This window comes from Rhincodon typus, unplaced genomic scaffold, assembly GCF_021869965.1.
Source record: "Rhincodon typus isolate 14 unplaced genomic scaffold, sRhiTyp1.1 hic_rhity00003739, whole genome shotgun sequence".
Classification (NCBI taxonomy): Eukaryota; Metazoa; Chordata; class Chondrichthyes; order Orectolobiformes; family Rhincodontidae; genus Rhincodon; species Rhincodon typus.
Genome location: NW_025969377.1, coordinates 4,105 through 15,471, shown reverse-complemented (window position 1 = coordinate 15,471; position 11,367 = coordinate 4,105). Strand labels below are relative to the sequence as shown.

Here is an 11,367-nt window from a genome sequence, read left to right as displayed (position 1 = left end):
TGAGGGAGCGCCGCGCTGTCGGAGGGTCGGCGCTGAGGGAGCGCCGCACTCCTGGTGACAGTTTCTTTCAGATCAGAAACACCAAGGTATTGATTGCCCCAGGGACAGATGTCTAAGAGCCTACGGCCCTGTCTGGAAGAAAAGGATAACTGTCACCCATTCCTCAAACCTGCTGATTACTTCAGGGCAGTTGGATACGATCTTGCTGTGAGTGAATGGTCACTGAGGCAGGGATTGTACAGTAAGTGTTCTGGCCTGATTGGTAATAGCGTACAGCACTGTAAGGTGTCAATGGCCTGCTGATTCTCTCACCAGTAGGTGTGATGCGGATTCAGAACTCCCCTGTAGTCCATGCTTCTTTTGGATTGTGGGGGGCGGGGGGGATTGAAATACTCGCTGTGTTCAGAGGTACTTCTTACCATGTTTGGAGACTGGTACGTGGGATTTTCATAGAGTGTTGGACCCCCAAAACTTCCCTGGAAAATCTTAATAAGGTTTAGAACAAAACGTGGTCCAATTTCAACCAGAGCTCCATCTTCTTCAATAATCTGCAAGTGAGACAAGGCAGTCAGTCATGGAAACCTGTGAAACTAACAGTCAGGAAGCTGCAGCTGAAATTCCTGCTGGGGCACAGGTTCCTCACCACCACGTAACCCCCACTGGGCTTTTACTTTGACCACGCTGGAATTCCCAAGGTTAGGTGATAAATGGAGGATCTCCATCTACAACTCAGGAGTGTGATGGAATACTCCTCACTTGCCTGGATGGGTGCAGCCCCAACAACACTCAAGAAGCTTGACACCATCCAGGACAAAGCAGCCGCTCGATTGGCACCACATCCACAAACGTCCACTCCCTCCACCACTGACGCTCAGTAGCAGCAGTGTGTACCATTTATATTCTTAGGACATTCCAGACCCTAACCACTCGAGTGAACCTGCCTCCCACCACACTCTCAGCCAGTACATTCCAGACCCTAACCACTCGAGTGAACCTGCCTCCTCCCACACTCTCAGATAGTACATTCCAGACCCTAACCACTCGAGTGAACCTACCTCCCCCCACACTCTCAGACAGTACATTCCAGACCCTAACCACTCGAGTCAACCTGCCTCCCCCCCCACACTCTCAGACAATATGTTCCATACGTGATCTGTGCACAGATACCTCCAGCTCCCTCTGCTCCTGCTTCGCCTTTAGAATTGTACCCCTTTATTTATATTGTCTTTCAATGTTCTTCCAACCTCACACTTCTCTGCATTGACCCTCATCTGCCACCCACCCACTTGTTAATGTCCTTTTAGAGTTTCACACTGTCCTCCTCACAGTTTACAATTCTTCAAAGTTTCGTGTCATCTGCAAACATGGAAATCGTCCCCTGCACAGCAAGATCCCGGTCATTAATGAAGATCAGGAAAAGCCAGGGTCCCAATACTGACCCCTGGGGAACTCCACTACAAACCCTCCTCCAGCCTGAACGATACCCATTGACCATTACACTCTGTTTCCTTTCACTCGGCCAATTTTGTATCCGCGTTGCTGCCGTCCCTTTTATTCCATAACCTGGAACGTTCCTCATGAGGCTGTTGTGTGGCACTGTATCAAACACCTTCAGGAAATCCATGTAAACTACATCAACAGTATTACCCTGATTGAGCCTTTCTGTTACCTCTTCAAAAAACTCCAGCAAGTTCATTAAACATGCTTTTCCCTCAAGAAACACTGCATTCGAGAAACACCTGGATGAATACATGAATAGGAAGTAACGACAGTTTTAGTATGGAAGGGCAGGATGTGTCAGCACAGGTTTGGGGGGCCGAAGGGGCCTGTTGCTGTGCTGTATTGTTCTTAAGAAATCCATCCTGGCTTTCTTTAGCCTGAATTTCTTCACGTGACTATTAATTCTATTCTGTACTATTGTTTCTAGAAGTTTCCTAACCAATGCTAAACTGACTGGGCTGCAGTTACTGAGAGAATAAGAAACACTGTCAGCGTGAGGTAAAGACGGGCTGGCTGGAGATTCATGTCGAGCAGAAATCTGACAGACTGAATGGTCTGGTTTTGATCTGTAAACACCACATGGTAACATTTGAAAGAAACTGAGCCTGTGTTTGGGGGTGAACATAGAACAGTACAGCACAGGAATAGGCCCTTCAGCCCAAGATGTTGTGCTGAACATGAAGCCAAATTAAACTAATCCCTTCTGCCTGCCCTTGGTCCATATCCCTCCATTCCTTGCTTATGCATGTGCTTATCTAAAAATCCCTTAAACACTCCTATTGTATCTGCCCCCATCACCACCCCTGGCAGTGCATTCCAGACTCTTACCACTCTCTGCATAAAAAATTTGCTCCTCACATCTCCTTTGGACTTTTCCCCTCTCACCTTTAATGCATACCCCTGAGTTTTAGACATTTCAACTCTGGGAAAAAGATTCTGACTATTAACCGTATCGATACATCTCATAACTTTACAGACTTCTGTCAAGTCTCTCCTCAACCCCTGCTGCTTCAGAGAAAACAACCTGAGATTTTCTATCCTCTCCTTATAGCTCAGACCCTCTAATCCAGGCAACATCCTGGTAAAACTCTTCTGCAGCCTCTCCAAAGCCTCCACATCCTTCCTGTAATGTGGTGACCAGAATTGAACACAATACTCTTAGTGTAGCCAAATCAAAGTCTTATAGACCTGCAACATGACTTCCTGACTCTTGTCCTCAGTTCCCTGACCAATAAAGACAAGCATTGCCATACCCTTCTTTACCACCATATCTACATCTGCAGCCACTTTCAGGGAGCTATGGACTTGAACCCCAAGATCCCTCTGTACATCAATGCTGTTCAGGGTCCTGCCATAAACTGTACACTTTTCCTTAACATTTGATCTCCCAAAGTGCAGCACCTCACACTTAGATGGATTAAACTCCATCTACCATTTCTCCGCACATAACTGCAACTGATCTGTATCCTGCTCTATCCTTTGACAACCTTCTACACTACCCACAACTCCACCGATCTTTGTATCGTCTGCAAACTTACTAACCCACCCATCTACATTTTCATCTGAATCATTTATATATATCACAGACAGCAGAGGTCCCAGTATGGATCTCTGTGGACACCCACCAGTCACGGACCTCCAGCCAGAAAAACATCCTTCCACCACTACCCTCTGTTGTCAATGGGCAGGCCAATTCTGAATCCGTATGGCCAAGTCACCGTGGATCGCATGCATCTTAATCTGCTGGATGAGCCTACCATGAGGGACCTTGTTGAAAGCCTTACTAAAATCCATGTAGACAACATCCACTGCTCTGCCTCCAGCGATCACCTTCGTCACCTCCTCCAAAAATTCAATCAAGTTACTAAGACATAACCTGTCCCTCACAGAGCCACACTGACTGTCCCTAATTAGGCCGGCTTTTCCAAATGTGCAAAAATCCTGTCCCTAAGAATTCTCTTCAATAGCTTTCCAACCACCAATGTGAGACTCACTGGTATGTAGTTCCTGGATTATCCCTATTTCCCTTCGTGAACAGAGAACATTAGCTACTTGCGAGTCCTCTGGGACCCCTCCAGTGTCTAGCGAGGATACAATGATCTTGGTCAAGGCCCAGCAATCTCCTCTCTTGCCTCTCTCAATAACCTGGAGTAGATCCCATCGGGCCCCAGGGACTTAACAACTTTAATGTTCTCCAAGAGATCCAACACCGTTTCTTTCCTGATCTCAAAATGCCCTAGCATATTAGCATGCTCCATGTTAATCTCACTATCCTCCATATCCTTCACCTGGGTGAATACTGATGCAAAGTACTCATTTCGGATCTCACCCACATCCTCTGCCTCCAAGCACAAATTTCCCCCTTTATCCTTGAGTGCTCCTACCTTCTCTGTAGTTATCCTGTTATCTTTAATGTATGTATCGAATGTCATGGGATTGTCTTTAACCCTACTTGCCAAGAATATTTCATTGCCCTTTCTTGCTCTCCTAATTCCTAACTTGAGTTCTTTCCTGCTTTCCTCAGTCCTCATGGGCCCTGTCCAATTTTAGCTTCCTAAATCTTACATATGTTTCTTTTTTCCCTAAATTCACAATCTCCCTCATTTTCCAAAGGTCCCTTTCCTTGCTATCCTTGACCTTCCTCTTTACTGGAACATGCTAGTCCTGAACTCTCCCCAGCAGGTCTTTAAATAGTTCCCACCTGTGAAATGCAGACTTGCCCGATAACAGTTGCTCCCAGTTAACACTCCCTAGCTCCTGCCTAATACTGACATAATTTGCCCTCCCCCCAATTTAGTACCTCGCGACAAGGTCCTGACTTATTCTTATTCATGGGTATCTTAAAATTTAAGGAGTTGTGATCACTATTTCCAAAATGCTCAGCGACTGAAAGGTCAGTGACCCGGTCAGACTCATTAGCCAATACAATGTTCAGTGTGGCCCCTCCTCTAGTTGGACTATCCACATACTGTTTCAAGAAACCCTGTTGGATGCATTTAACAAATTCTGCCCTGTCTAACCCCTTTTTGCTGTAAGGTAGACCCAGTCAATATTGGGGAAGGTAAAGTCACCCACTATGACAATCCTGTTGTTATTACATCTTTCCATAATCTGCCTACATATTTGTTCCTCAATGTCTCAGTGGCTGTTGGGGGTGGCCTATAGTATAATCCTGTCCCAATGATTGCACCAATCTTATTTTTGAGCTCTACCCATATTGCCTCAGTGGATGAGCCCTCCGGTATGTTCTCTCTGAGTGTAGCTGTGACATTCTCCCTGATTAGTCATGCAACTCCTCCACTTCTTTTACCTCCTTCTATATCTCATCTAAAACAATGAAACCCTGGAATGTTCAGCAGCCAATCCTGTCCCCATCTCAACGAAGTCTGTGTAATAGCCACAACAAAGTTTCACCTACAGCTCATCTGCCTTACCTATAACATTCCTTGCGTTGAAATAAACACACTTCAGCCCATTAGTACCATCATGTTCATTTACCTGTTTCTGACTGTCCTTTCTGATTTACTGGTCCTAACGTGCTTCTGCCCCTCAATCCCTCCACTTGCTGACCTGCTGCTCTGGTTCCTAGCCCCCTGCCACTCTAGTTTAAACCCTCCCAAGTAGCACTAGCGAACTTCCCTGTGAGGACATTGGTTCCCCTCCAGTTTAGGTGCGACCTGTCCTTCTTGTACAGTGCACAGTGAAACTGTGGTGAAGTGAAGCCTCTGGCCCAGAGACCAGAACTTCAACACACAGCTTTCAACTGACCTGATAATTCCTGAACCAGACCCTGTTGTCAGTGATGGTGAACGTGAAGATATGATCGACAAACGGCTGACTCTTTGGGTGATACCGAGGAGTTGAAAAGACCTACAAGGCAATGGGTTATACAGATTGTCAGGTACTTGCCGTGAAGTAGGCTCTCCATATGTATCATGCTATTTGCCAAGATTCTCTCAACGCCAACTCACAACACACCACCCCCGTACCCACTGACGCTCTCAGTAGTACTACCGAACGTCCAAAGATGTGCAGGTTAGGTGGATTGGACATGACAAATGTGGGATTACAGGGATTGGGCAGAGGGGACCTGGATCTGGGTTGGTTCCTCTTCAGAGGGTCAGTGTGGACTTGAGGGGCAAAATGGCCTCTTCTTGCACAATAGGGATTCTATGATCTACAAGATGTGCTGCAGAGATTCACCGAAGATCCTTAGACAGCATCTTCTAAATCCATAACCACTTCAATCTAGAAAGACATGGGCAGCAGATACATGGAAACATCACCCCTTGCAACTTCCCCTCCAAACCACTCACCGTCCCAAAATCCTAGAATTCCCTCCCCAAGGGCATTGTTGGTCAACCCACAGCATGTGGACTGTAGTGGTTCAAGAAGGCAGCTCACCCCCACCTTCTCAAGGGCAACCAGGGACGGGCAATAATGCTGTGTACTGGTGTTAGATCGAAGTGCACCTGTAAAATATTGAGGCTAGTTCTCAGATGGGTTTGTGGGCCTGGCTGAGGGTAAGAGACGTTGTTGGAGAGGATAGGTTTCAGTGCTTGTGGTCCGAGACACAGCAAACACAAACTCACCTGGATGAAGAGTTCCTTCAAGAGTCTATAATGAGGTTCTTTATCAAATGTCTATTCAGGAGAAAGATAGAAAACAACCATTAGACTGGCAGCTTGCAGCAAAACCATGACAAAGTTTGTGACAGGAAATGAAGGGGAAGCAATTTCCTTACCGGATCAAAGGACAGTAACGGCCTTGAACCTTTCAGACAGTTCCCGGTCAATTTCAGCTCATCCAGGGTGTGAACTGTGAGAGTGTGAGGGGGCATTGAGGGAGGGAGGGAGGGGGCATTGAGGGAGGGAGGGGGGGGGCAGCGGGGGGGGGAGGGGGGGGGGGGAGAGGGTGACAGTGGGGTGAAGGAGGTAAAGAGTGGGGAGAGGGGGAGAGAGAGAGAAGGGGTTATGTGTAAAGGAGTCACAATATCTCTGTTCAGGGTCCATCATTGTAACAAGTTATTAAAATGTTTGCAAGCAGTGGGTTACTTCTCCCTCAGTAACTCAGCTCATGGTGATCACCCAAACTGGACCACTGGATCCCAGCAGTGAGGGATCCCATTCCCTGTGCCAGTAATCCCAAAGGGTATGCACCACACAGGGTGACTGGCACTGTTTATACCCGTGATGGTAGGATGTTACAGTAACAGGAAGAGGCCCTTTGGTCCCACTGTTCTGACCCAATGAGGTGGAATCTGCCGCTTTCCCCACGAGCCTGTCGATTTCCACAATACTCCAGGAAGATCCTTCCCAAATCTGCTTCCAGCTCCATGTCAGGCACCCTATTTCAGTTCGCAATAACTCTCTAGCTGATTCTCAATCTCCCCCAACCCCTACATAATTTTACAATTTATTCCGCAATCAGCTCTCTTGTCCTCGGTCAGGGATCTCACTCACGCTGAAAGCATAGTTGATGAACTCCCCTCCGACAGTAACACGGAAACCGCTGTTTGTACACACAATCAAACGTCATCACCAACAACATCTCAGCTGCCCGTCACACACCGTCCCTCAGGTTGGAAAGCTGCTGTCTCCTCTAGCCTGAGAGAAGTGTGTCTAGGCTGTCAGCTCGAGGCTATCTGACACACAGTCAGTGTTTGGGCCAGTCTGAGATGTACTCACTAACTCCACAACATTCGGGCTGTAGCTGGAGAATCTATCAGCATAGTGAAACATGAAACCAGTAACCAGCTGCCTGCCCTCAATGAGAACAGGACACTTACTGTTTTGTACTAAAAACTTGGCCGATGGCCCATGAGGAACATTTGAGATCCTGAAACATAGAACAAACAATTTACATCATTTAGAAGCTGCTGGATCGATAGGTTGCAAATTGCCCAAACCGAGCAAAAAGAATGTACCTAAAGCCACGTCCCCCTCCCTCACCGTTCTGCCCAAAATCCTGTGTCCCTCCCTCCTGCTATCCACCTCTGCCCATCCTGTCCCTTCCTCCTCTACCTGATCTGACCCTCTCTCCAGACATGGCCCTCTCCCCTCCTCCCTCTGCCTCTCTCTCCCACAGACCCTGACTCTTGTTGGTTTGAGAAGGTAAATAATTTGATTTGATTTATTATTGTCACATGTACCTAGGTACAGTGAAAGGTTTTGTTTTGTGTGCAGTACAGGCAGATCATACCATACAAAGTGCATTAGGGTAATAGAACAGGGCAAGGAATACAATGTTACGGCTGCAGAGATGGTGCAGACATCATGAGGCATTGGAGTCAATGGTCTAGTGGTATTATTACTAGATTATTAACCAGCGATGCCACCTCCAGGTAACAGTCTGGGGTCATGGGTTCAAATCATTTGGAATTAAGAGTCTAATGACGATCATGTAACTGCTGTCCATTGTTATAAAACCCATCTGGTTCACTAATGTCCTTTAGGGAAGGAAACTGCCATCCTTACCTGGTCTGGACTACACGTGACTCCAGACCCACAGCAATGTGGTTGACTCTGAATTGTCCTCTGGGCAATTAGGGATGGGCAATAAATACTGCCTGGCCCGTGACACTTACATCATCTGACAGAATTCAAAAAGCAAGCATATCATTTGTTTCCAGTTGGAAGGACAGCCAAATCACTCTGAAAGCAAATGTTTCCTGGTTCCTCACTATTAATAAAATACTGTTTTCCTGTTGCTACTTTCCCAGAGTATACTGCACTTTGTTTTAGCCAATCACTTTCTATCAAAATCCCTTTGCAGCCTATGTGTCCCGTTCACAATTCACCCAGCAGTCCTCGTGCTGCTATTACCTGATTGCCAGTGTCACATACTCACCACATGTACAGGTCCTGCTTCTTCTTCGCTTCAAAGTACAAGCATTTATTACAATTCTTCATTTCACAGATCTGTGGAAAGAGAATCACCATCAGCAGACTCTCCAATTGAAGCGATGAATAGGTTACTACTCACTAACTAGCTACCAATTTTTAAACTGGGCCACACCTGCTCAGAGCCAGGAGCATTGACATAATGGACAGAGTCACTACGTGCTGGACAATCTGTTCCCTCACCAACACAGAACCACCCTGCATCATCCCCCTCCCCTCACCTCCCCCAGGCAGAGGCTGGACACTACATTGAGAGGGGGTCTCCTGAGCATACTAGAGGGAGTAGGGACATGCCTGTATACATGGGAGTGATAGCTTAATGGTATTATCACTAGATGATTTATCCAAAAACCCAGCAAATATATTCTGGTGACCCTGGTTTGAATCCCACCACGGCAGATGGTGGAATTTAAATTCAATAGAAATGTAGAATTAAGAGTCTAACAATGACCGTGTAACTGTTGTCCATCGTTATAAAAACCACCTGGTTCACTAATGTCCTTTAGGGAAGGAAAATGTCATCCATACCTGGTCTGGCCTACATGTGACTCCAGACCGATAGGGCAATTAGGGATGAGTAATAAATACTGGCCTGGCCAATGATACTTCACCTGGTGAATGCTTTTTGAAAAAGGTCTGGTGCTGATGAATCACTGGTGAGCAGATGGTGTAATAATTTCTCTGAACCGGATGATAATGTCTCAAACTGACCAATATCTCAGGGCTCCTTGCACAGTGTGTGATTCATAGCCCCAGCTCACACTGCACTACATCCTGGCAATGGAGTTCCCAGCTGATAGGCATCACACTTTCTGAATCAACTCTCACAAATTCTGCCTACTCGCAAACCCAAATGTATGAAAAGTGAATCAATACTTAAACTCCTTGTCATCTCACAGATTGATGTTGTGTGTGCTCCAGGATCTAGTTCTCACTTAGCCCAGCCCCAGCACTCAGCTCACCTCATTAACCACAAACAGCTTGTCCTTTCGATCCATTTTGGTGTCTGCAATGAGAAAAATAACCTTCATTACTTTTACAAAGGGCTCAGAAATCCAAGGATGCTCACCCTCCAAGTCCACCCCCTCCCCAATGAGGGTCACTCTCTGGGATGCTCCAGGAATCTCCTCTCACCCTTTCCCCATGCAGGACTCCCACAGGTCACATCAGATGATTATTTAGATAGAAATGGTTTGTAGAAGTATGGGGAAAAGGCAGGAGATTGCCAGTCAGTAATGATGCAGACATGGTAGGTAAAATGGCCTCCTTCTGTTAAAGCAATTCCAAAATTCTGAGGAACAAGAGTAAGCTAATCAGCCCATTGAGTCAGCTCTGCGATTCAACAACATCATTGCTGTTCTAAAAGACCATAAGAAATAGGAACAGGAGTAGGCTGTTCAGCCCCCCTCTAGCCTGCTCCCCCATTCAATAGGATCATGGCTGATCCAACATTCCTCACATCCACTTTCCTGCCCTTTCCCCATAACCCTTGATTCCCTGACTGATCAAGAATCTATCCCAGCCTTAAATATACACAAGGGCTCTGCCCCCACAGCTCTCTGTGACAAGGAGTTCCAAAGACTCTCGATCCTCTGAGAGGAGGCATTCCACCTCATCTCAGTCTTCAATTGGTGCCCCTTTATTCTGACGCTATGCCCTCCGGCCCTAGACTCTCCCATGAGGGGAAACATACTCTCTGCATTTACCCTGTCAAGCTCCTGAAGAGCCCTATATGTCTCATTGAGATCATTCCTCATTCTCTAAACTGATAATCTTCAACTCCACTTTCCTACCTTTTCCCCATAACCCTTCATTGCCTTTCTGATTAAACCCTGTCTGTCTCAGCCTTGGATATATTTATAAAAACTGGCTGAGCCAGCAATGCTCACATTCCCCCCTCAAAACCAGAGCTAAACCTGAACATTATATCACAAAACAACTCCACATCATTTATGTTTCAATTTAAAACAGATGTCTCCAGAAATCCTTGTGACATTCGATTGAGAATCCTCTCAAAGTTTCAAACTGAAAGGCATGGCTCTGTCACCGACCGGGTTTTGAGTGAGGCATCAGTGTGCGTAGATCCTGCATCAGATGCCGGGCTCGGTAACTAATCCCTCGTGAGGAGAAGATCAAAACCCGCTCCTTGTTCTTCCATTGTCCCTGGGGGTGAGGACACAGAGGGAAGGAAACATTCATTAGCTGCTTCAAACCAAACTCTACCAAACACCGAAACATAGCAACATCACAAAGAGGAGAAGGGGGAGGCCATGAGAAAGAGCTCGGGCAGGCTAGGCCAGAGTGTAGCGGCACAAGAGGCAATTTCATTGAAACTGAAGATTCCCATAAGTGGAGAGGAAGCTTTGTCTTGCAGCAAAATCTAGAACAGGGGATCACAGATTAAAAATCAGGAGTCACCAATTTAAAACTGCTGAGCCAAATTTCTTTCTCAGACAGGGTCATGATTTTACAGAACTGTCTTCCTGAAAAGGAGGCTGAAGCAGCGTCAGGGGATATTTTCAAGGCCTGAGTGGATTGATTCTTGTTAAGTAGCAGGGTGAAAGGTAATGGGAGGGAGGTGGGGAATGTAGATTTGAGGCCATAGACAGATCAACCATGAGCTCAATAAATAGCGTGGCAGACTTATAGGCCAAAAACATGGAGCAAGAGGAGGCCATTCAGCCCCTCAAGCCTGCTCCGCAACACACAAACATCACAGCTGTTGTGATTGTGGCCTTAACTCCACTTTCCTGCCTGTCACTCAAAACCATTTAAAGCCTCACTGACCACAGGCCTGTCCAACTCAACCTCAGATTGGGGGAAAAAGGGTCAGTGCTGAGGGAGCGCCGCACTGACGGAGGGTCAGCGCTGAGGGAGCGTTGAACTGTCGGAGGGTCAGCGCTGAGGGAACGCCGTACTGTCGGAGGGTCAGCGCTGAGGGAGCGCGGCACTGTCGGAGGGTCAG

General features: G+C 46.8%; 1 protein-coding gene across 1 annotated transcript; it reads right to left on the bottom strand.

Moving 5' to 3' along the window:
* Positions 1-293: 293 nt before the first annotated feature.
* On the bottom strand, positions 294-10,616 carry bxdc2 (brix domain containing 2). Its single transcript, XM_048593755.1, has 8 exons — positions 10,454-10,616; positions 9,365-9,408; positions 8,350-8,420; positions 7,289-7,338; positions 6,245-6,318; positions 6,093-6,143; positions 5,269-5,370; positions 294-548 (listed from the first exon to the last, which is right to left on the bottom strand). The coding sequence occupies exons 1-8, from the start codon at positions 10,599-10,601 to the stop codon at positions 309-311; spliced, it is 780 nt and encodes a 259-aa protein (XP_048449712.1). The 5' UTR covers positions 10,602-10,616; the 3' UTR covers positions 294-308.
* Positions 10,617-11,367: the final 751 nt, after the last annotated feature.

What these genes read in the sequence shown, in the direction of transcription:
- bxdc2 (XM_048593755.1), bottom strand. Translation starts at nt 10,601, where the DNA reads ATGAATGTTTCCTTCCCTCTGTGTCCTCACCCCCAGGGACAATGGAAG. An exon ending in CGTTACTGTCCTTTGATCCG is followed by an intron (nt 6,144 to 6,244) that starts GTAAGGAAATTG and finishes TCTCCTGAATAG; the next exon opens with ACATTTGATAAAGAACCTCA. An exon ending in TGAAGGAACTCTTCATCCAG is followed by an intron (nt 5,371 to 6,092) that starts GTGAGTTTGTGT and finishes ATTGCCTTGTAG; the next exon opens with GTCTTTTCAACTCCTCGGTA.